The sequence below is a fragment of the Equus asinus genome, chromosome 24 (assembly GCF_041296235.1).
Source record: "Equus asinus isolate D_3611 breed Donkey chromosome 24, EquAss-T2T_v2, whole genome shotgun sequence".
Taxonomy (NCBI): Eukaryota; Metazoa; Chordata; class Mammalia; order Perissodactyla; family Equidae; genus Equus; species Equus asinus.
Genome location: NC_091813.1, coordinates 46,197,687 through 46,223,322, shown reverse-complemented (window position 1 = coordinate 46,223,322; position 25,636 = coordinate 46,197,687). Strand labels below are relative to the sequence as shown.

Below are 25,636 nucleotides of genomic sequence, written 5' to 3'. Positions count from 1 at the left end.
GAAGAATACACAACTATGTACCGGGGGGTTTTGGGGAGAAAAAGGAAAAAATAAAATCTTTAAAAAAAAAAAAAACTGAGGGACTAATAAATCATGTGAGACAAAGCATCACACAAAACATTGCTGAGAATTTATCACTCAGATTAATACGGAGGTACCACTACTGCCCACCCAGAAGCCACAGAAATGCCTGTATGCAAACGTTCATAGCAGCTTTATTCACGTTCTCCAAAAATCGGAAACCAATAAAATGTTCATTAACAGAATGGATGAACAAACTGTGCTACATTCATACAATGGAATACTACCCGGCAATAAGGAATACACGGTTCAACCTCTCAAAAACTTTATACTAAATGAAAGCACTGAGTATATATATATGAGATTCAATTTATATAAAGTTCCAGAGGGGGAAGTAAAACCCCCGACTATGGCAAAAAAAAATTGTAAGAATGGTTCTCCTTGGGAGCGGGATGGGGGGCTTAGATGCCTGGGTAGGGATATGAGCAAACCTTCTTTTGTCCTGATACGGCTGTGGGCTAAGGAGAACATCAGTTTTCCAAAATTGTAGTTAAGATTTGTGTATTTCAATTTATATAAATCTTACATGAAAAGATGTGTGCGTGTAGTGAACAGACAGATGTATCAAAGCAGAATTGAGGATTGCTGAAGCTAGGGTATGAAGGCTCAAGATACTATTTTGTTTACTACTTGTAGGTTTGAAAAGTCTCAAACTAAAATGTTTAATCACAAATCTCCATCTATCTCCTGGGTTCCTAGCTCACACACCCAACAACCTATTGGACATCTCTTGACACTTTCCAACAATGGTGTTCTTCCCATCTTAGTCACATCAGACTTCTAGGTGTGACCCTACCTCAATTTCATCCTAGATTTCTGGTTTGAGCATCCAGGAAAACGATGGAACGGAGCAAGCAGTTTTAAGAGGTTCAGTTTAGGGTTAAAAATTGTACACTTGTCATCTTGTAAACGACTAACGAAACGGATCCTAAGGAGCAAAAGGAAGTGGGAAGAAAACTTTTTTTAGAAAGTAAAACTAATAGGTGAGTTTTAAGAAAGTTATCCACAGTAGGAATCCCTATAGAGAGCTCAGCCACAGTCTCCGAAGGTAGGAAGGGCCGGAACCCACGGCAGACCACTTCTTCCATTACGACAGGGAGACAAGGGTGGATGAGAACAGAGTTTGCAGGCGGGGAGCCAGGAACTGGTGACAATCATCTGGCTAGAACAAACAGTAAAAGTCAAGTCCTGGATCTTTCATAGTATAGTTTCACATTTACCACCTACATGCCTGAAATCTGATCAATTAATCCAATGACTGCTCATTAGTGGCCTCAACACCCACTTACCTGTTCCTGCAAAAGAATCTTGCAAAGCAGGTATGGACACAAATGCTTTTCTAGGATTGACAGTTCTCTGTCTTTTTACTCAAATTTTGGAAAATATTGTTTAATAAGCTTATTCTAAGATATGAATATACATTTCTATGATTCTGATTTTCAGCTTATTGTAGACATGAAACAGAAAAACTGAATCTTTGCCAAATGAACGATCACCTGCATGGCAAAATGGTCAAGCTTCTAACTTTGTTCTATTTGATAGAAATAATCATGAATGGAATAAAGGAAGCTTACAGCTTGTTCCTCCCTCACCCCACCATTAAGAGCCTATAAAATAAAGGTCGGAACATTCCACCCTCAAACTTTGACTTCCTCCAACTTCAAACTCACAAATATACATCCTTCTTACTTACCCTTTCTACTCTCTCTGATATCCGAGTATATACCCCAGATATTTCCTTTGAGCTTCAGTTATGAAGCCATTAACAAAAAATGTCTAAATCTGAATACAAACTAGATATTCTCCCAGGAACTTACAGATCTTACGTCTTCATGATACTCGCACAAATCTGAGAATAAAATTGTTAAATATCGATTTCCTCAATTATAAAAACTTTAGATACCTAGCATTCGGTCATGTATACTATTAAAAAAATACATCAAAAGAAAACTTTCTGAATGTCACTAGACAATGAATTAAGCAAACTTTTATTGAAGCTTCAATTGTGGCACAGAAATACATTTCGACTGATTTAAGTCCAACAGCAGGAAGAGAGAAATGACGGCACCGAAATTTCCCTCCTCTAGCACACATACTAGGATTAATTCAGATTACTGTTCAATCTACAGTTTTCATTTTTCTAGGCTTTGTTTCATACAAATTTGTGCAGTTTTCCAACATTAGATAGAAATCTTAAACCTATCAGAAAAAAAAATCAGACCTCAAGCCAACAAATGTCATCGAATCTAGTGGGACACTGTTCAAGAACAACACCCACTTTGAGCACTGGTCCTCAACACAGCACCAAACACCAGGCACGGTGCACTAGTACAGAATCCAACTGACCTACTGACTGAAAGCTTCTTCAATGAAACTTTGAATCAACACGTGCCTAAAATAAAAGTCAAAAGTGTTCCAACCACTTGATTTCAAACCAAGTAGATTTTGTTTAGAAACACTAAAAAAAAAAAGTGTTTCATTTATAAATACGGAAGGAACAAAAACATCACTGCATTCAATCCAGAAAGGATCAAAAAAATTTTGTGAGGAAAGGAAGAAATACAAAATTTAGTCAACTGTGCTGTTTTCTCAGCTGCTTAAATCTCATAGTATTTGCAAATATAGCTAGAAGATGCCAACTCTTGAAAGCCTGTATTTCTAGTCATTTCCCATCGACTATTTTGGAATTTTATACGTCAAGTTTTATGGATAGCATTCTGCTTCACTGTGTACGTCTGAATAACCTGAACAGTTCTCATTCTGGGCAGTCATTCACTTGATCCTGTGAAACCACGGTGAAAGGAACACCAGTAGGAGGAACAAATAAAGTCAGAACACTATCACATCCATCTCAAGTCACAGAACTTTTAGTCACAAGATGGCAAAGACATTGATTCTGCTTTGAACCAAAGTTTATGGTATACTATTAACAGAAATTACTGGAAATGGTTGCTAAAATAAAAGTTAAGGTGAATGGTCTGAGCTGCTTGACTTACTGAATCCAATACAACCTTTACCTTCAATCTCCTTGCTAATAAACTCAGCGATAACAGTACTCTTATACTACTACTTAGCACGTTAGTAAAGGCATGGTACTCCTGAGAAGCTAATCTCACTTCTGGAGAGCACAGAACGGCACACACTTCCCACACAGTTCTGCCAGCATACCCTAAAATCAACCTGTGAGTCTCTTTTGGTAACCAACACTAGAAGTTTACTTTTGTCATTCTCTCCCAGGAGAGCTCATGCCAATAAAAAGGAGGCCAAACTCCCCTGACCTTAAAAGAAAATTAAGCCCAGGGTCCACCCGCCTGCCCCCTCTGGAGGTTAGGATTAGTATAACCCACAGTGTAACAGTGTATTGCTTTATTGGGAGCGGGGGTTGGGAGGGGAGACACCACGATGAGGAACGAAATCAATTAAGGGAATACAAGTGCAGGAAGCAATAATGTTAAAACAGTAATACACAAAATGGATAACTACAATCATTTTCTTAAGAGGACTTGACTCGTGGAAGAAAAACTTTAATTGCTGTTGCAAAAAACATCTGTATGAAATAGAAATTGGTTTCAATAACATTAGTAGAGAATACGTTCTAGAAAGTGGAGGTAACTGGATGTAAAATCCTGGCAGCAATTTAATAGAACAGTCCCACGTGGTTAGGCTGAGGCCAACACCTAGTGAGGACGAAAGCCTTGTCTGTGGGGAATTTTGGAAGATACCTGGAGAAATATTACACTGTGCGTAAACCAAATTGAATTGTTTTCACAAGTGTTGTAAAGTTTCATATAGTAAAAGGTTTTTTCTACATGCACTTCAATTTCACAGCAAGAGTGGCATAGGATACCTAAACACAGAAGAGAGCATTCATGCAAGATATCTAACTCCTTGATATAATAATGCATACAATTCAAAATGATTACACTATCATTACATCTAGGGCTTTCTGCAACTACAAGGTGGCGGTTATGGAAAGCATGGCCCCCGGTATCAATATCTAAAAAGCAGCCACCACCTTCTTCTACGTATGTTCTCTTTTTGCGTTTTTTCTTCATTTTTCTTAATCAACTCTGCTGTTGTTGCTGCTTCTTAGCAAAACTGGTAAAAACAAAATTGTAATCATTGAACATAGCACTCTGGCAATCAAGACGTTTAAAACCTTCAATCTTCTGGGGCGAAGAAAGCACTGTGCGACATTTAGAACTCTGGGGAAAAAATTTAAACGAACCATTAGTGCTTCCAATCTGTAGAAGTCTTTCGAAACAAAACAGTCATGCAATAAATATTTAAGACTACCATCTTAACGAAACTGTAGCATTTGAGTATTTTAGCTGCCTTCTTAGCTGCTGAATCAAGTGGGACATCTTAGGTCATCCCCATCCTCCCCCCACCCCAGTCTGTTAACAGGGAAAACAGACAGGACAGGAGGAGCCCATCAACTGGACTAGATATACAACAAGGACGAACGGACATTTAATGAAACACATAAAGCTGTTCATCCACCAACAAATCTCCACTAGCAGTGCCAATGGATATTTGACTGAAATGTGCCATCTTAGAATACATTTATGACACGCCTCAGTCTCTTTATTTCCTGTGAGATTTTATTGTCAATAATAAAATGAATTACCTGATTTACAAACAGGGTGGTCACAAATTTTCCTGGCTTGAAGACTTCCACAACTTTCCTGATCAGGTCATCATAGGAGGTCTGACTTAAGTTTGTTTCAAAGCTAACATAAGAAAATTCTGGTTCTGGAGTGATGTGAATAGTCCAATAAGTTCCCTTAGAGAACAAGTTTTGTATTAATAATGGAAAGGGTACACTGAAATATTTAAATAAGAATTAAGCAAAATATTATTACTTACATCCGATTTCATTCCATTCATTGAATACCCACAAGGATTGAACATTGTGGCATCAATGACAGAACCTGGTATCAGGTCACGAATTCCACTCTCCTGGAAAAAGGGGCAAAAGATTGAGTTAAACACAAATTTGAAAAATAATCTGAGAATGAGTTAAACAAAAGATTTAGTCCCCACACTGAAGAATCCAGAGTTATTATTTAAAATCTTACACGAGTGACATCCTTTGCAGTAACACCATCTTTCATGTAGAACTGGTCCATAACTGCTGGGTCAAGCTCACTCATCAGAATTTCCAGGGTTTGATCTGGCTGGCTGATTACCCGACTCTCTGGGAAATCCAAAGTATACAAGTACCTATGTAAAAATAAAAAATAGTTTCTAAAAATGACAATTGGTAGTTTAAAATATATGCTATAGAGTACCAAAAAATCCACAAAACTGTGTCCAACATACCAACAGTCAGAATTCATACGTCCCATACAATATGCTGCTCCATCTGTTGAGGGAAGAGAATGTAAACGAAACGTGAGATCCACTTGATGGGAGGGCTTCCCCACTTCCGACAGCTAGGACGATACTACCTGCCTTCCATCAGAAATGTCCTCAGTGAAGGGAAACTTAAGTGGGTGAATTTGCAAGTGGGTAAGATTCTTCCCCTCCCTCCTCTTTAAAAAAAATCTTCTATTGGTTGCTATTTAAAGATACACTTCAGACAGTGAGTCAGTCTAAACGGTGCTGAGAAAAACTCACTCTCTCCTAAAACTCCACCAGGAAATGGAATTTGGTCACCCATTTATCTACTCTCCCAAGTAAATACAAGCCATTTTATCAAATACGTCCTCCTTTCCATATTGTTTCAAAGCCTTACTCAACACAGTAAATTAACAATTGATAGAAATTTACACTAAATTATACTCAGCACTCACTGATATAGCCTAGTATAGTTTTTGTTTTAGTAGGCAAGTTAAAAACAATAGGTAGAAATCTGATTTTCTTGTTAAATCATGCCTGTGACTGACTTTGTGTCATGTTATTAAAATCATCCTATGTTTTCAGCCTCATCTAAAAGATAACGGTGTTAGATTAGATAACCTTTAATTCCCTAACCTCGAAGCTCAAAAAAGGAAGGTCTATAAATAAGAGCTTAGCAAAATGGATGGAAGAAAATCTCGCCAACTTGGTTCAAGAGACACTGTTATCTCATTGTGTTGATCATTTTTAAGTCAGCTCAATTCCTGTATAGAATGCCCATCCAGAGTTTCTTAACATGGACCAGTGAGTGTCTTAGCACAGGTTTATGAAGTCACTGGGCATTTTTCTGGATGAAGAGATCAGCCTTCATAACCGCTAAGTTAGATGTAAATTGGAGCAACTGGCTAGTTGAAGATGAACTCGCCTTCTGGCAGGTGATCAAGTCCTTCGTTTTCTTGGTCCACCATTTCAACAACACTGACCTGAGTTACACACACACACACTCTCTAAAATATGTAATCAGCTATACTGATACATTTATCTTAACTACATAATGTGCTACATATTCGCATACATATGCTTTCATATATATAAAATATCTCTGAAATGATACGTGCTTTAACTTTAAGAAAATATGCTCCAATTGTTTATTTAAACTTACTTGGGAAAATTGCATTGAGAAACTCTATTTCTTCCTGGAAATTCCGGTGTGGGTACCCTTGGTGAGAAGGCTTCATGAAATTCTTACGAGAATAAAAGAAGCTCTAAAAAAAGACAGATAACATCACACACAGAATTCCACCAACTTTCCTAAACTAATCAACTGTTTTCTACATATGCACACCAAAATCAAAACTCTACCTCTACAAATATGTTCCCCAGTGACATTCAGCATAATGTTTTCCCTTTAATATGCTAAACAGATACAGGCTTTTGCTGGCCAACACACAAAAACGAAGGCCACTGTGTCAGAGAGCAAGGTTTCAGACCAAGGTCCACAAGGCAGTGTCATACAGAGCAACTGTGTGTTTAAGCTGTGGAGAGTCTCAACAGAGCATTAATAATGCAGGTTGCATGGATGAGTTCTAGAAACTAAAAAATGCCCAAGCTACTGACGATGGGTCATAACAACTATAGAGACCACGAGTAAGATGTGTGTCTAGAGCAGTGGTTTCCGAGCTTTCAAATACTAACGTGAGCAACAATCTTGTGGGGGAACATGTGTACATTTAGTTTTAAAAAAGTCAGTGACCCAAAAATTAAAACATATTGCTTTAGATTTCTTATAAGGATCAAAAATTAACAAAAACTCTTTTAAGTCCTAAGGACAAGCTGTCCTTTACCCTAATTAAGTGCAATATTTAAAATCAACATCTGTTTGTCAGAACAATTATACCCCAGGTATAATCACCTTAATTGTTGACTGCTATCAGAATTTAACCCAATATAGAGGGTTGCTCTTCAACACAATCAACTCTTCATGATGAAGACTGGGTCATTTTCCTTGCTGTTCCCTCCCTTAGTTTCTCTACCATTCCCAGTAACCATATCAAGGAGTTAACCATTGAAAACGTCTGGTTTCTTCATTTCTTTCTCCCATTTGCGTTTTATCCCAACTCGTTCTCTGCTGCCTCTGTATTTTCTGCTGTTCTTGAGCAATAGGCAGAACATTGTTTCTCCCATGGTGTGAGCATCCTCACTCATTACAACTGAAGCAATAAGCATACAACTTTATTTACTAGGCATATCACAGAACCCTAAACATTTATACCTGAAAAAAAAGATCAGATCAAGTTTTTTGCTTACTTACTTGAATGGAGTCAAACCCACTGTAATCCCGAGCAAGTTTCAACAGGGGAACCAGTGCTTTCAGCAAGAGGGTGGTACCACATGTCTTCAAAATGAAACGTCTCTTGGAGACAAACATGCTACTCTCACTGCAGATGAAAATGGTCACAGTATCATAATGATGTTTATGTACTACTACTGAGATGCAATTAATCAATTACGGGACTATTATTTACAACGCAGATGTTTGGCTAGTAATGTTACATGTTAAGATCTCAAGGGAGCGAGTAATGTACTACTGCATTCTTCCTCTTCTATTATCCAAAAATCTGCTTAAGGTTCTAGAGCCCCACTGAAACAGGCCTTGAAATTAGGTATAAAGCATATTAGTTCATTTCACAAAGCTCTTTTACTACTAAACTTTCCTCCCGACCTCATCTATCGTAGGATGTCATTTACCAAATTCATACTTTTATATTTATACCTCTTCTTGTACCACCCACTGTCACAGGTACTTCTGTAACCATCTCATTACTTCTTTCACTAGATAATAAGCTCCATGAGGAAAGGAATGTTTGTTTATATCCATCATTATACCCTCACGGTCTGGCACATAATAAGCATCTTACAAATATCAGTATATGTCAAACACAAGCTTAGTAAAAAGCAGGCACTGTATGCACCTTATGCAATCTAATAGCCCCAGGGCCGATTAAAATACGTATTATAAAAATTCAACGTATTTATTGAATAAATTAACTTTGTATCTTTAAAAAGGTTAAATGGTTTTCTTCTCTTACATATAGCAATCCTATTTTTTTTGTGTGGTGAAGCTAATTTTCACTCTGCCTGAAGTTCTGATATTGAGAGGCAGACACTAAAAAGGGATTTAATATATGAGGTCGAGGGTAAAGGTACAATGCCATTCTACCCTCCTTTACAGATTCTTCCTGCTAACTACAAGGAGGTAAAGATGGCAACCATTTTAAGCACCTTTTAGGTAAGACTTCAAAAGCTACTTTCCTAAAGACACCTGAAGTAAACATTTAATTTTATGCTATATTTTTTACAGTAAGGAAAAATGATAACAGAACTAAGATCCAGAGGAACGATTTGCTTTTACACGTAAAGTATGATTCAGAAAGAAATTGGTTAGCTTGCACTGGTTCTACAGGACTTACCTGAGTACATAAGCTTCCTGCTTGTCAGTTTTTGTCACACTTATGATTGAACATTGCACATCCTTCAAAAGTATGTCCCACTCGGATCTATTATTTAACCAAAAGAAAGGATGATTAATTCATAACAGTACTTGCCTACTCTCATAAAAATTACAAAGCCCGCACACTTAAGAGTTTTCCAGTGATTAAGACTCCATATTTTATATTTGTTGTCACATTCTTGCTCCAGCTTCTCTTATGAATACTAACAATTTGTTTCAAAGTAGTTTGTCTATATTCACATATCCACCAAATAAGATAGATGTTTGCTATATATGAAAAACAAAAAAGCAAACTGGAAATTAGACTATGTTTTTGCAATTTACTAAGAAAAAGACAAATGGACAAAACAATATGAAAAAGCCATGTACAGATGCAAAAGGCTCACAAACCAAGGAAAATCATTACCGCTCACTAGTAAGTGTAAGAAATACAAGTTACAGCGAAATACTTTTTTGTCTATCAAATTCTCCAAATTAACCTTACTCTATGCATTAAAATTTAAAAAGCATCAGTTCCTTCACCAATTAGATTGGCAAAGAGATTTAAAAGGCTGAGAGTAAGCAAGCTAGTACTCTCACATTGTTTAGATACTACGGTCTGCTATCAAATTGGCAGCTAATCACAATACCTAGTGGTGTCTAAAAGTCTAGAAGCATTGTCAAAAAAATGAAAAATGCTTTTGGCTGGCAATTCAACAGTACAAGCATACCCATAGGATCTTGGGAAATCTATGCAGCTCTCTAACGGGATGAGAAAATACTCACTTCAACAAAGTGAAAAGTCTGCAGTATAGGCAACAGATAGGAAAACGGAAGCCATGTGGGCATAACTAAATAATCTTCATTTACCTGATTGAGACCTAAGAAGTGCTTCCTCTTTAGTGTGTCCACTATAAAACAGAAAGACAGCACAAAATAGTTCCATGGGACAGCGTGAAATTACCAGATTAAAGCTCAGAAATATGTTATGGCTCTTAGTATTGGGCAGGTCATTCTTCCACACTCAAGAGAATAGCATTATTATGGTTAAAGTTTTCTTTTCTAGTCAAAACTTTGTAAGGGAAATCCTCAACAGCATAGCGAGCACAAAAACAAGTATTCTTTTGTATTAAAAAGCAAGCACAGGGGCCCGCAGTGGTGTAGTGGGTGGGTTCATGGGTGCCAACCTGCACACTGCTCTTCAGGCCATGCCACGGCAGCATCCCACAGAGAAGAACTAGAAGGACTCAGAACTAGGATATACAGCTATGTAACAGGGCTTGGGGAGTGGGGAAGGGAGAGGAAGATTGGTAACACATATTAGCTCAGGGCCAGACTTCCTCACCAACAAAAACCAAGCACAGTACCAATCAATCTTGTTAGAATTTTGCGTCTGTTTCATCATTTTGCTAAAAGAAGTCGTTACTGGCCCACAAGGAAATTGTAAGACCAATCACAGAAGGCAGTAATTCCTACAATGGGTAAATAAGTTAAACAGAACAGTACTGAGACTCACCTGAAAACCTTAAATGAGTTAGGCTTGCTAATGATTTTAGAGCCTATTTGCCCATAACCTAACCAAGCAATTTTTAAAAAGAGCTAACAATTAGCTCCCCCTTTAAAAGATGCTAATAATTGTTTATCAAGAAAAAATAAATACACACTAGACTGGACCATGGTTTTGCAGTTTAACATTTTAAAAAATGGTGCAATTTATTATCCAGAGGAGGAAAATTTGCAATTAGGACTTAGTTCTGTATAAAACAAATTTATAGATTGTTTTAATCCTCGTATTTTAGGCAGCCAAGCAGTAGCTTTGAGTTTCATTTTTCTAAGACTCAAAGTTCACTAATGTACAAACAACATTTCAGAACTCATGGCATTTCAATTCCACAAATAATATGCTTTAACCAAGGGCTCTGGGGGCCGGCCGAGTGGTTAAGTTCGCGCGCTCCGCTTCGGCGGCTCAGGGTTTCGCCGGTTTGGATCCTGGGCGCGGATATGGCACTGCTCATCAGGCCACGTTGAAGGGGCATCCCACATGCCACAACTAGAGGGACCCACAACTAAGGTGCATAATACAAAGACAATGAATCAGAAGAACAATCAAAATAAATAAAACATATATGGACAGATACATAGATAACTGAACCTACCTCCATCTTCTATACTTCATTCACACTGGGCTTTTCCACAAACTATTCTCTTCCTCAAAACAGGGCACCATAAACTTGTTCACCCAAATCAAGCCCACTTGAGGGTAAAAGGAACATCATAATCATGTTGGGAAAATATATGTAAACCATGACAGCTCTGGGTACTGCTGGAATGATTTCACCCTACACAGAACCCTTGTCCCCAGCCCCCTTCTTCCAGCCCAAAAGTCACCCCACTATCCCGGCCAAGTCAAATCTGTCATTCAAAGGTTTTAAAATTCAGAAAGCTTACCAAAGTATTTTATTTGTGTGGCTATTTTGGTATTCATGTCAATCCCACTAGTCATTCCATGTTGTTAGGGACTGTTTGTTTTATTATAACATGTCCTCAAATAGCTGAATATTGCTGAATAATTACAATAAATAATTATTTTGATTAGGTTCTTATGGACTTGCTGGAAAACCACGAACAGCCTTCAATTCTTAAAATCTAAAATTACTGTTACACGGTTCTCTACTGTATTTTAAATTATTCACCATGATAGCTTAGGTATTTAAGAGGGCAAGTTATTGAAGAGATTCATTTACCAGAATAATCCTGTTAACCAACTATGATTATATATTCCACTTGAAATGCCATCTTATTTTAATCTACACATCAATGAAGCTTACTCATTTCACTGCCAAACAACTTAATTTTATAGGACCCATTCATTATAATGAACACAGACATGGATTATTTTCTCAAATATTTTTTCTGTAGCATTCTTCCCTCTTTCTGTGAATCTGCTGACACAAAATGTTAAAGCTTTTGGCTTGTCCCACTGGTCCCTCAGGTTCTCTTCATTCATTTTCTCTCCATTGTTCAGACTGGATAATTCCTACTAATCTATCTTCCAGTTCACTCACTCTTCTATCATCTCCAGTGCACTAAAGCCTATCCAGTGAACTTTTAATTGCAGTTATTCTATTTTTAAGTTCCATCTTCTCTACTCCTCTGCTAAGACTTTCTTTCATTCTAAGAGTCTCCATTCACTCTTCTATAAGAAGCCTTCAAGTTCTTGGATCATGTTGTGGTTTCAGTCTACTCATGAAACCCTTTGCCATGGTGTTCAGCAATGTCCAGCTTATGTGCTACCTGGTGGCCAATCTGGGATGGGAGGCAATCTTATCAGTTTTCAAAGCTTTTGATATGCTATTTAGGGTCAGATCTATATATGAGTAGCTCAGGGGTGTTCATATAAATCTATGGGATCTCTTCCTTCACCTTTCTCCTCTCCATAATCTCTCAGATAATCTCTAGCTCGGGGTGGGGGTGGGGGGGTGGGGGTGGGGGGGACATCTGGATCCTCCAGCTAGACAGCCAAGGCTTTAGTTTCTCTACTCTGCAGCAGGCTGCCTGTGACTGTGTCTTCCTCTGGGGCCAAATGGAGAGACGACAAAGAAGGAAAGGAGTAACAGGGATATCCCTGATGTTCTCCACTCTTGGGACCACAGTTCCTCTGGTCAAACCTCCCTTGCAATTTTAGCATCTGCCTGGTGTTAAAATTGCTACTGAGCAGTGGCAGGAGAGAACAGAAAAAGAGTAAGGCGACAAAACAAAAAAGATTTTCCCACCCTCTCTGACCCAAAGGGCCTCCATTCCCTCTTTGCAGACCAGAAAAAGAGGGCCTCTCTTGGAGCTCTTTTTGTCTGCACCTAGTGTGCAGCTCCAGGCGTCTGGCAGCCTTTGGGACCAGCCCAGAAGATATCAGAGAAAAAAAGAAACAGAAAATCATGGCTGTTTCAGTGGTTTTGAGTTCTGGTTTCCTTCTCCCATTCATCTGCTAACCTTTACTTTTCAGAGTCCACAGATAGTTGCTCCATGCCTTCTGTCCAGGGTTTTTAGTTGCAATTACTAAGAGATAAAAGTAGAGTGTGCTTATTCCATTTTGAGGGAAACCAGAATTCTCTTGTGCTCATTTATCATTAGTTAAGAAACTCTCCAACCAAACTCTTCCTAATAGAAACCCTCAAGTAGTTGGTATTTTTTCAAAGTCACCATATGAAAGAAAGCAATTGCTTTGAAACACCCTAAGATAGACACAGTTGGATGGTCTATCAACCAAATAATTATTAGAAAGACATGCTCTTAGGAGAGCTGCCAGGATCAAAAAAATAAATCAAAGGACAAAGAAGATGTGACAGAAGTAAAACTACATCAATACGATGTTAAGAGAAAGGTGAAAACCAACACCAAAACAGGTGAGAATTTCAACAAATTATTTTATCACATTTTTGTGGGGACAATAAGCCTCCTTTTGTAAATGAAGCTTTATGGGATCTTCCCACACCCATTCACTTCCATGTGTATTGTCTCTGGTTGTTCTCTCCCTATAAGGAAGGGCAGAGCTGCAGTTACAGCACACTGTCTGCCTTGCAAAATTTAAAATGTACTCTCTGGCCCTTTACAGACTGTTTGCTGGCTCCTGTTTTAGAGGAAAGGTTTTCAGTGCCCTGGCTTTGTGTCCAAATTTAATGATGAAAAGGACAGAGGGCTTCACACAGTTGCCCGAGACATTTTCTCAATTACATATCTGTGATTTCAAAGAGACAGTATCAAGTCAGAATGTCACAGTAGGCTCAATAACGACGGTGGAAGGCGTCTGAACTTTGCTCCCAAACACACTAACATCTAGACTGAGAATCACCAGTCTATTCTTAAGTTTTAAACATAGACGAGTTCAATAAGTCATAAACTAATAAGACATGAAGCAGAATAAAGACAATTTGGGGATGTGTCCATATTATAGAATCACATATACTGACTGGAAAATATTGTAAAAGGTATTCAAAAGTGTTACACAATTGTTATGTGCTTATAAAACACAAAGAAATTCACAGGTAAACCAAAATATCTCCTGATTTGAATTCCTTTTTGTTTACTTAAATGATGCCCACCTCATACTGGTCTAACTCAGCAGACCAACTGGGGATGATTCTGCCACCCAGGAAACATTTTGGAGACATTTTTGGTTATCAAACTGAGGGTGCTGGTGGTGCTGGTGGGTAGTGGGTAGAAACTAGGCATGCTGCCACACCATATAGTGAACAGGACTGTTACTCAATAAAAAATTATTTGGCCCAGAAAGTCAACAGTGCTGAGGTTGAGAAACCCTGATTAACTTAACAAGTAGGTATTTAAAATACTAAAAAATACTATCAGATCATGATAAATGATCCCAAGGAGATACTGTGCTCTTTACAAATGGTAATCCCATGAACCGAATAATCTTAGTCACTATGCTTAAAAAGCAAAACATTAAGGTACACCATAATTTATATTTACAGTTTTCTTAAAGAATCTGTGGTCCAATAAAAATAGAACAAGTTGGGATGTTTACAAGGGAAAAGATAGAATTAAAATGATGAGAAAGACTCCTACAACATCTGATTCAATAAGACTTAAAATGGCCAAGTGACTAATCTGGCAATGCTGTCTTGGAGATGAGAAAATGCACAGGCAACAAAAGCGAAAATAAACAAATGGAACTACATCAAACTTAATTTTCACACATCACAGAAAAACACTCAACAGAGTGAAAAAAGGACAACTTACAGAATGGGAGAAAATATTTGCAAATCATATCTGATAAGAGGTTAATATCTAGGATATATAAGGAACTACTACAACAAAAATAAACCAATTAAAAAATACGCAACAGACTTGAACAGACAATTCTCCAAAGATATACAAATGGCCAAGAAGCATGTGACAAGATGCTCAACATCACTAATCATAAAAGAAATGCCAATCAAAACTGCAAGATGCCACCTCACACCCATTAAGATATCTACAAATAAAAAATAACAAATGTTGGCAAGGATGTGGAGAAATTCTAACACTTGTACACTGTTGGTGGGAAAGTAAAATGGTGCAGCCATTATGGAAAACAGATGAATGCTCCTCAAAAACTTAAAAACAGAATTACCATAGGATCCAGCAATCCCACTTCTGGGTATATATCCAAAAGAATTCAAAACAGGATCTGGAAGAGATATTTGCACACCCACGTTCATTGTTATTCACAACTGTCAAGAGGTAGAAGGAACCCAAATTAACCAAGGGATTAAAGCATAAGAAAATGTGGTACATACGTACTACAACATGGATGAATCTTGAGGACATTATGCTAAGTGAAATAAGCCAGTCACAAAAGGACAAATATTGTGTGATTCCACTTAATTGAGGTACTCATACAATCACATGAAGTTATCTAAAATCGTCAAAAAACAAAAAAAATAGAAAGGTAGTTTCAAAGGGCTGAGGGGAAATTAGGGTTTAATGGGTATAGTTTCAGTTTTGCAAGATAAAAAAGTTCTAGAAATCTGTTCACAACAATGTGAATATTCTTAATAATAGTGAACTGTACATGTAAAAATGGTTAAAACAGTAAATCTAAAGTTAGATTTTTTTTTACCACAATTTAAAAAAGTGAATGACTGAGAGAACAGAATGCTGCTGGCAGGTGGAAGAAACCCTTTAGAGTAGGATTTCACGCGTCACCTGAAGAGCTGAGCTGAATTTTACCCTCTCAGCTCCAGTAGGTCAAACACTCTGCAGATGGTGCCTGGAAATTTGCCAAAAGGCCTCCATGTGATCAGATTCCTCAGAGTACTTTCTTAAAGTAAAAATCGCTGGTTTCAGAGTTATCAAGTAATTTACCCCAAAAGCCACAACTATTTGAAGTTCCCCTCAACTGTGACCTTAGCTAACAGCCTAACTTGCCTATTTCAGAGACTCCCCTTACCACATTATCTTCAGGCCTCTACACCTTACCCAAGGTATTAAGTAGTCTTTGGGCCAAAAGCATCCTAAAACATCAGATTCTTCGTCAGCAAAGCCTAGGCTGAGGAGGAGTTAAGTTAAATTCTGAAGATGCCTTCCTATGGCCGTTGATTCGGATATCCAGAGAATTACGCCTTCCCCTTCTGTTCAAAGGCATCAACCCAGAATGCACTGCTAATTATAATCACAGTATTAAGTTCTCCATCTCAAACTTTTACCCAAAATGTAAATCACAGTGTAATTATTGCACCAATGTGTTGATTATTTCTTTCAATGTGTACTTCTTAAGGAAAGGTGTTTTGGACATAGCAGTTCAAAGTTTTTTGAAACTGTTGTGAGGAATGTAATGAGAAGCTTAATTCAACGGGAAGCTTTTCTACTCCAAAACATTTACACTAAAAGGTTTTTTGGCAGAGTTGTAAATTCCTTCAATGTAAATTACTGATACTTCAATAATGTGCAATGATGGAGTCAAGTGCGGCGTGAGTGCTGGGAAAGTTAACACTGAGGGGTGATTTACTATCTATCTTCGCAACTGCCCCTAATCCTTCACTGAAAGTTATATTTTAGCTTATAAAATTTGAGTGAAGAGAAAGTAAGAATCGCAGAACATCCCACTAGTCCTAAATGTCTTTTCTAACATTAACAAGAGATTCCATTTTTCATTATTTTCACCTAACTGTAAAAATAAAATACCTCTAACCGTCCCACAATTAATAAAATATTTCTCGTCTTCACCTCCACTAGAACTTCCCATCTGAACCCACCCCACTTCTAAGAATAACTCAGGTCTGGGATGTATTCTAAAGCAAGGAGGAAAGCCAATCTGAAAGTCCTGAAAGACCAAATTAAACTATCTTTTGTCTAACCAAAATTTCTTAACTTTCTAACAGACTTCCTCCCCAAACTGCCATTTTATAAAAAAAGACTTTTGCTTGCTCCAGCAACTCTAAGACATTTTTATATATGGTCACTGATTTCTCTTCAATATCCTGCTGAAATCTGAAAAGCTCAGAGAAAACTGCAGGTTAAACCTAGGATACTACCCCGTCCTTTTCACACTTCAACTTTACACACTGTGAAACCTGGCAGTTTTAGAATGCATCACCTGTTCCTCCATTTATTTGACTATGCCGGGACTGCTGCTTTTCTCCAACTACTGTTAATCAGTATTCTTTAATCCAAACCATACCAGACAGGACTTTCCTTCTTAAAAACAAAAATTATATAATGTGCACCTTTTGACTCCCTTGGAAAAACCAGCAAGAAAAGATCTCAGTATTATGTAATTTGTCCAGATCACACAGGGTATAAACCCCACTAAATGGCCTACGGGAAGGTGGGAAATGTTTAATAGAAAAGGCAGAGCCTTCAGAGAGTTTCAGCTTGACTTGGGAATCAGAGCTAGGAAAGATGAGCCAATTTTGTGTCAAGTGCATTCTATTCCCTCATACCATATTTAAAAAAAAGAATCAATTCCAGATGGATTGCAGATCTAAATATGAAAAGTAAAACAAAGTTTAGGGGAAAAAAAGAGTATTATCTTCATCACCTTAGGATGAGCAAAGATATCTTAAGTAGGATACAAAAACTGCTAACCATTAAAGGGAAAACACTGATAAACTGGATTACACTAAAATTATGAACCTGTTTCTAAAGATACTGACAGAACGAAAAGGGAAGCCACAGAGGGTGTAAGATATTTGTAATATACATACTGGACAGAGAACCCATCCACAATATATAAAGAACTCCTGCAAATTGAAAACTCATCCCAAAAGAAAAATAGGTAAACAGACTTGAACAAGTATTTCACAAAAGTTATCAAAATGGCAAATAAAGATATGAAAGGATGCTCAACTCCATTATCTGATGGGAAATACATGCTGCCAAATACCCACAGTAGCTAAAATTAAAAAGACAACACCAAGTGTTGGATGAAGATACGGAGCAACTGGAACGCTCACGCTAGCTATATGCATACCCTATCACTTAATTCCACTCCTAGGTGACTGTGTATCTAATAAAAATGCATACATAGTGTTCACTAAGAAACACGTACAACAGTGTTTACAGCAATATATTTCTATCAGCAAACTGGAAACTACTCAAGTACCCCTTAACAGTAGAGTGGACAAACTGTGGTATATTGACACAAAATACTATACACCAATGAGAATGAACCACAAAACCTCAAACATAATCTTGACATATGGAGGCCTTACACAATGTATACCAAATGATTCCACGTTACACATGGTTTGAAAACAGGGAAAGCTAATCTATGGTGGGATGAGAAGTCAGGATAGTGGTTATTCTAGGTGGGGTGGGGAGAGGATAGTAACTGGAAGGAGGTACAAAGCCAGCACTAGTTACAGTCTTGGATTTGAGCGCCGGTTTCATAAGTGTCACCACTTTGTGAAAACATGGGATGTATTTATGATTTTCATAACACTTTGTGTTATGCTTCAACAAAAAGTTTAAAAAATCCAAAATATCTGTATTCATAAGGTAAGTTTTACTAATAGCCAGATTTTTCATACCATACTTTTTTCCTTTGCAGATTACCAAGTCCTCAAATTGCTATTTCCTTCAAAATAACCTTTGAAATATTCCTTTGAAATAATAGTTTTTTCTCCTGGTTCAAGTCTCTGGAATAACTATAAATTCTTCAAACCCCACACTGCTTCCATTTAAATGATTTTTGATTCACACACCTGATGATAGAATCTTTTCTCTAAAATCATTTCAGCAGCTTTCCAAACTCATATCCATCTGTTATTGTACAAAGAATTTGGGGGCATACAATGCTCTAAGTTGACTTAGAACAGGTGCTAAATGGTAGGTTTACACAGGGGAGGGCTTACGTATCCTTTAGTTTGTAGCAGTAAATACAACACATGCCAATAATGGCTACATTAATATTTCTATCAGCAAGGCAATTCAGCCATGTAAGAGGTGAGAATCACTGAAAAGATGAAGTTACTAAGACAAAAATGATCAGATTCTGCTTACTGGGGGCATGTACCCATTTATTTTAAGCTGTGTTACACAACTTCACATTCTACTCTTTTCATTTACATTTTATCTACAAGATTTTGACATACACAGATACCTAGGAAACTATCACCTAAAGCTAGTCACTACCTCCATCACCTCCAAAAGGTCTCTCGTGCCTGTTGGTAATCCACTCTTCCCTTTACTCCCATCCTCCAGCAACCACTCAGATTAGCATGCATTTTCTCGAGTTTTACAGAGATGAAATCTTATAGTATAGTACTTTTTTGTGTGGCTTATTTTTTTACTCCAGCACAATTACTTGTTGCATGTGTCTATCAATAACAATTCTTTTTATTACTGAGTATTCTATCGTACAGATATATCAAAATTTGTTTATCCACTTGCGTGTTAACAGAGATTTGTTTCCAGTTTGCAGGCTATTAAAAATAAAGCTATTATGAACACTCATGTACAATTTGTTCTTTGAGGAAGATTAGCACTGAGCTAACATCTGCTGCCAATCCTCCTCTTTTTGCTGAGGAAGACTGGCCCTGAGCTAACATCCGTGCCCATCTTCCTCTACTTTATATGTGGGATGCCTACCACAGCATGGCTTTTGCCAAGTGGTGCCATGTCCACACCCGGGATCTGAAACAGTGAACCCTGGGCTGCCGAAGCAGAACGTGTACACATAACCGCTGCACCATGGGGCCAGCCCCCACGTGCAAATCTTTTTATGGACATATATTTCCTGTTCTTATGGGTAAATACATGAGTGGACTGGCCGGACTGTACAAGATGTGTAACTTAAGAAACTGCCAAATCATTTTCTGAAGTTGCTGTACTGTTTTCCATTCTCATCAGCAGTACATGAAAATTCTGGTTCCTTCACAGCTTGTCAGAGTTTTACATCAAAATTATGCAAATCCCAAAATGAAGTGTGGGAAGTGTGTTCCCTCTCTACTATTAGAATGTGTGGAAAAGGCGGGAATTATTTCTTCCTTGAAAGTTAGAGAGAATACTCCAGTGAAACCATCTGGGTCTAGAGTTTTCTTTATGGGATAATTAATGACCAGTTCAATTTATGTAATGATTATAGGACTGTTTAGATTTTCTACTTCTTTTTGCATCAATATTGGAAAGGTATTTTTCTGGGAGCTTTTCCACGATATCCTTGTTATCTTTTTAATGTCTTTAGCATCTGTAGTGATGCCCTCTTAGGACATTTGTGGCTTCTCACTCTTAATCCTTTCCACATCCTTAGGTTTTATACACCCTTTTCAACAGTGTAAATGTAATTGTTTAGTTTAATCCAGTCTGGATTAACTCCTAACTATGACTTTTAGTCTATTTGCATTTTATTGGAATTACTGAGGGTGGGCATCTGAGGCAAGCACAAGCAATGACTTTCTGGCTTCCAAATTTTTATATAATTAAATAAAAACAAAGCCACTAAAGACTGATCATTCCATCTATGCCATCGAAGGATTAATATTAAGGAAGCAACTGAAAACTCCCCAGTGACACTATCTCCTCTTCTTGTATAAAAATACACCAAATTGCGGGCCAGCCCATGACCTTGTGGCATGCTCTGCTTTGGCAGCCCGGGGTTCGGTTCCCTGGTGCGGAACCACACCACTCATCAGCAGCCATGCTGAGGCAGTGACCCACATACAGAAAAGAGAAAGTTTGGCACCGATGATAGCTCAGGGTGAATCTTCCTCAAGCGAAAACAGAGGAAGACTAGCAACAAATGCTAGCGCAGGGTGAATCTTCCTCAGCACAACAACAAAATAGAATAAAAAGTACTTCAAATTGCTAGAGCAGCCTTTAACGTGTCATCTTTTAGACTACAATCTGATATACCTCCTTCTCCAGCCTTGTTTGCTTAAAAAAAAAAGGAAAAGAAAAAAGATTTTAAGGGCAAAGAAAAAGATGGTAACACTTAAGAGTGCTACTGTACACGTATTAACCCACTTAATCCTCACAACTACCCTACGAAGTGGGTACCATTATTGTCTCCATTTTAGAGATGAGGACACATTACACAGCTAGCTATTAAATACTGTTCGAATTCAAATCTAGTCACGCCGGAGGCCATGCACTTAACCACTTTATTATGCATTCCTCTTCTAGATGACTGATAATCCTTCCACCGTCTCTGAGGCCTGCACTCCACCTCCTCAGAGACCAGACTCCAATGACTCCCGCTTGCCAGGCCATTGACTCCAGGTGATTTTCCTAGCATCTACTATTTGCAGGTACTTTACCTCCTAGTAAATAACCCGACCTGTGTATCTTTGCTTGACAGGTCACTGAAAAATATCCCCACGAAGGTTACTAATGGACCTCTCACATCCATTCTTACTTGCTGTATCTACAACAGCTGAAACGTGGTAGTGAACTCTCAAAAAGAGTGGTTTAACGAACGTTAAATGTCTATAAAACGTACGGCATTAAGTCATGAACTCGACAAAACGCAACACTCTGTTCCTGAAGATTTAATTTTCCATCACTTTAAGAGCAACACTGAGGCAGTAAACCGATTTCAACTGATTAAAGTACACAGCAAAGGGGGTTCTCAAACGTTTAAAGCAAGCAGGCTGCCCTTTTATAAACCTTTCTCCCCGTCATTGACTCAGAAAACTCAACCACCAAAAAAAAAAAAAAAAAGCCCCAGCTTAAATTCTGGCACTTTTGCCCAAGAACTTGGGGAGGAAAAACCCTCTTTTTATTAAGAACGTGTGCTTACAAATAAAACTTCAAAACATTTAAAGAGCTAGAGCAAAACAATTTTTCATTTTATAAGACAGTTGTTACTCATTACTTCTTCCTTGACAAGATTACCTAGATTACCGATCACAATCGTTTTACCAAACGCGTATTACCAATACCAGGGAGTTTTCCCGTCTGTAAAATGGAGGAAATACCAAGCTTCTGCATACTTACTTTTCTTCTAAGTAACTGCTTCCTATAGCATACATATAAAGGGCTTAGAACTGAGCCTGCCATAGGAGTAAAGGGCTCTGCTGGACATTTTAAAAGTTGCACAAAGCGTGGAAGATGAGAACCGTGGCATTTTGGCTAACTCGATCATGTTTTTCTACAAGAGACGCCTTCAAGAAATACTGCCTTGAAGTCTCGGCAGCACGTGTCTGCCTGGATTCCCTGCTCCAGCCGCTTTTTGTCCGGGACGGCGGCGAGCGCAGCCAACATTCCTGAAACGCCCATTGGCCCACGCCCCGGGGCCAAGGTCCCGGCCGGGCCCCGCAGCTCATTGGTCGCCGCCTCTCAATGAAGCGGCCACGCCGGCTGCGGCGCCGCACCGCCGCGATCGCCGCACTCGCGCGCCGCAGAGCCGACCGAGGCTGGGGGCGGCGGGGGCGCGAGCGCCGGCGCCCAGGCCCCGACCCCGAGCGCGCCGCACGCCCGCCGCTCTTCCGCGCGGGATGCCCGGCTCTCTCGCGTGACTGCCCGGGTGGGACGCTGGGGCCCCGGATGCCTCTGCAGGCTCCGGCATTGAAGGTATTATGGCCCGGGCCCGCCAGGCCTCCAGCCCGTCCGCGCAGGCAAAGCTCGCCCCACCCCGGCCCACGGCCGGACCCCGCCGCCTCCGTAACAGGTTCCCCAGCCCAAGGTCAAGAGCCCCGGGGGCGAGCCCCGGCGGGCTCCGCGCCTCGCCCGGGGCCGCCCGCCCGAGAAGGCTGTGGTGCAGCGCGCGTTCGGGCGGCGGTGGGGCCCAGCCACTGCGACATCACCGCTCCCGCCCAATCCCCGCCGGCCCAGCGCCACATGCTGCCAGCGCGGACCGCGGGCCGGAGGCCTGCTCCCAGCCCCGCAGCCCGCGGCCGCAGGGCCCCCTCCTCCGGCGCACGCGGGCGGCGAGAACGAGGCCGGCTGCAGCCCCGCGCCCTCCCTCCTCCGCTCGGCGAGGCGGGCACGCCCGAATGAGCGCCTGACTAAGCCCGCCGAGCCACACCTGCCGGGAGGGAGCCCGCGCGGCCCCCCGGCCCCCGCCCGGGCCGCGGCCCGCCAACTCCGGAGGGGAGAGTCGGGCGGCGCCGCCCGCCGCCCCGCACGCGCTACCTGAGCACGCGGCGGCGCGGGCCTCCTCCCCTCCCCCCGGGCGGCGCCGCGGCCCGGCAACGGCGGCGGGAGAAGCCGGCTCGGGCCCCGCGTGGACGCGGCCGCTGCCCCCGGCTCCCCTCCACGGCCGCCGAAACGATCCCGCCCGCGGACCTGCCCCACCTGAAGGCTGCGGGAACCCGGCCCCGCCCGTGGCTGGTGCCTGCCAGGCGGCCACAGCCCCCAGCCCCGAGTGTGGGCGAGAGCCCCGGGCACCCACCTCGGGATGGTGCGGAGATCCCCAGATCCTTGGTTTGCGTCGGGCTGCTGCCTGGAGAACCAAACCTCCAGCAGCTTCTCGGTCCCTTCGAAAAAATGTGCAGCTTCCATCACCGTGAGACTAGCGAACAACCAACAACCACAGAAAATCAACTAAATTAAATCTCTTCTCCCGCCGCTGCCGCCGCCGCTGCGGATTGTTCCAGCTGTGTTACTAAAGTTCAGGTTCCTTTTTTTTTTTTGCTATAATTTTATATTAACTTTTTTTTTAAAAAAAGGATTAATAAAATCTTCCCGGCTTTTTTTTTTGTTGTGAGCGAAAGTTGAACGTGAGTCTGTTGGAAATAGAGGCAGATACAGTTCAGTCTCTTGTAGTCCGCTGTTTCCCCGTTAGAGAGAGTAGAGCGAGCGCTAGCTAATGTCGCCGGCCATACTGTGGAAGCGAGGGCGCTGCGTGAGCACCGCGTTTATATACCCCGTCTCCGCCGAAAGGCCAGGAAGTGACGCAGCCTCCCGCCCCTGCGGCTCATAGCTGCAGACCCCTGTCAATCACCAGGCGCAGAGTTGCGGCTGGCTGGCCGCCGGCCTGCAGGGAGCGCGGGGAGCTGCCCGCCACTGTGCGGTCCGCGTTCGCGCTGTTCCCTGGGCGGGAGACGGCGCTGTGTCGTCCGGCTGGGTATTAGGGACCGGGGGTCGAACGTAGAGTGGGTGGGGAGAGCGGGAACGGAGTGAGGGAAGGCTGTGCAGCTCTGCATAAAACAACTGGTTAGCCGAGCACATGGGTGGGTCCTTCGGAGCGTTGGCGGGGTTCGGCGGGGGCGGTGGCCACTGCTGGACTGGCGTGGTGGTTTTGATCCTGTGCAGTTCGCCGCAATCGCCCGGGTACTTGGCCATTCTGTAAAGTGTTTCCCCAAGGTGAACGAAGCCCGGCATTAAAACTCATTTGTCCGTGGCACACATGTTGCCGAGGGTCGGATTAGAAGGCGCTTTAATTCTGCTTACGCCTTAGCTGATGCGCGAATGGACGCGGTTCTCGATCCGTTTACACAATAGCCAGGAGCGTTGTCTCCCTATTTAAAAAGGGAAAAGCAACGTGGCGCCCAGCCCTGAAGGGCTCCGGCTCTACCTACCTCCCACCATGTGGCTCTCCAAGCCTCGGAGTTGGCCGAGCGCAGCAGCTGCCGTGCAGAACTGGCAACTCCGTGCTCCATTAGGTCAACTGGTGGGAATTTATTATGCAAAACTATTTCTAGAAACTGATTTATTAAATATAATCTGAAATTGTTTGATAATATTTTTCTTTGAATTTTCTCAAACTGATGAAGTAATGGACAGGGGTTCTTCCCCACCTCCAAAATTTACAATGCTATTATCTCACGTGCTTCAGAATTTACATGGAAATTGATAGAAAAGGGATTCAGACCTATCACTAGTGGTGGTTTAAAGAAACATGAATCTAATATTTCAGTAATCAAAATAAGATGTAAAATAATTGTCTTAAGTACAAAGTTACGACTTATACTTGGAAATATGGGAGAAAAAAATCCAACCTGACATAAAAATTACCATTGTCACAAGACAAAAGACTTTTCCTTATCATCCTTAGACTTTCCTCAACTAAAAATGAGATAAGAATGTAAGCATAAAAAACCTAATTAAAAAAAGACATGGTTTCACTTTGCGCTCTAGATGCCCTGCAGCGTAGTACTAGTCTTACAACCACGTGAATTTGTTCACATTTCTCCGTGAAACCTGTTGAAAGAAGCTGTGTTGTGAGGTAGGTACATAACACCACTCCTGCCATGTTTTTAAAAGCTTCCAACTCAAACTGGGGATTGGGACAAAAGATAATAAATGTTGCTTATTTTATTACAATAATAATTCAAAGAGAATGTGGTGGTTATACTTGGAATAAAGATAAAAGAAGTATTTGTGTTTTACAAGCTATTCAATTATTTGATGGTTGCTTATTGAAATGAAGGATCAGTCTACTAAACCACCTCAAACACTAATTGTGGTGTAAACATAATTTGGCTTATAATTGCTTATAATTAGTTGCTTTTCAGTTACTATTATGCTTTTTCCCAATGCAATTTAAGTTAATGTAAAAGTGCCAAGAATCTTGGCAAGGTAAGTCCTTGCTAATTTGATATAGGATAATTTAAATAGTGCCCATCAACTGTACTGGTCCTTTGTAAAATCTATTATTTTTCTTAAGCATCACTACTATCTAGAAGCTCAAAGTCTCTTGTACTATTTGCTAAGTTGGTCAGTAAATTCTTATTTAAATATTTCTCTGAACTTAATATGTCCAAAATATATCTATCATCATTCCTTTATCATCAGCCCCATTTCTATCAAAGTGACTGTTTTTCCCACTTTACCAGTTAAAAA

General features: G+C 40.4%; 1 protein-coding gene across 2 annotated transcripts; it reads right to left on the bottom strand.

Moving 5' to 3' along the window:
- Nucleotides 1–1,442: 1,442 nt before the first annotated feature.
- On the bottom strand, nt 1,443–23,688 carry AMD1 (adenosylmethionine decarboxylase 1). 2 transcript variants are annotated; one of them, XM_070496158.1, is made up of 9 exons: nt 23,244–23,688; nt 8,895–8,981; nt 7,736–7,862; nt 6,587–6,689; nt 5,407–5,449; nt 5,163–5,307; nt 4,951–5,043; nt 4,712–4,867; nt 1,443–4,286 (listed from the first exon to the last, which is right to left on the bottom strand). In XM_070496158.1, the coding sequence occupies exons 1-9, from the start codon at nt 23,351–23,353 to the stop codon at nt 4,146–4,148; spliced, it is 1,005 nt and encodes a 334-aa protein (XP_070352259.1). In that variant the 5' UTR covers nt 23,354–23,688; the 3' UTR covers nt 1,443–4,145. The 2 variants fall into 2 exon arrangements, with proteins under 2 accessions (XP_070352259.1, XP_070352260.1); XM_070496159.1 differs by lacking the exons at nt 7,736–7,862; nt 8,895–8,981; nt 23,244–23,688 and adding an exon at nt 7,337–7,634.
- Between the last annotated feature and the right edge of the window lie 1,948 nt (nt 23,689–25,636).

What these genes read in the sequence shown, in the direction of transcription:
- AMD1 (XM_070496158.1), bottom strand. Translation starts at nt 23,353, where the DNA reads ATGGAAGCTGCACATTTTTTCGAAGGGACCGAGAAGCTGCTGGAGGTT. An exon ending in CTGCAAAGGATGTCACTCGT is followed by an intron (nt 5,044 to 5,162) that starts GTAAGATTTTAA and finishes CCCTTTTTCCAG; the next exon opens with GAGAGTGGAATTCGTGACCT. An exon ending in TGAATGGAATGAAATCGGAT is followed by an intron (nt 4,868 to 4,950) that starts GTAAGTAATAAT and finishes TTGTTCTCTAAG; the next exon opens with GGAACTTATTGGACTATTCA.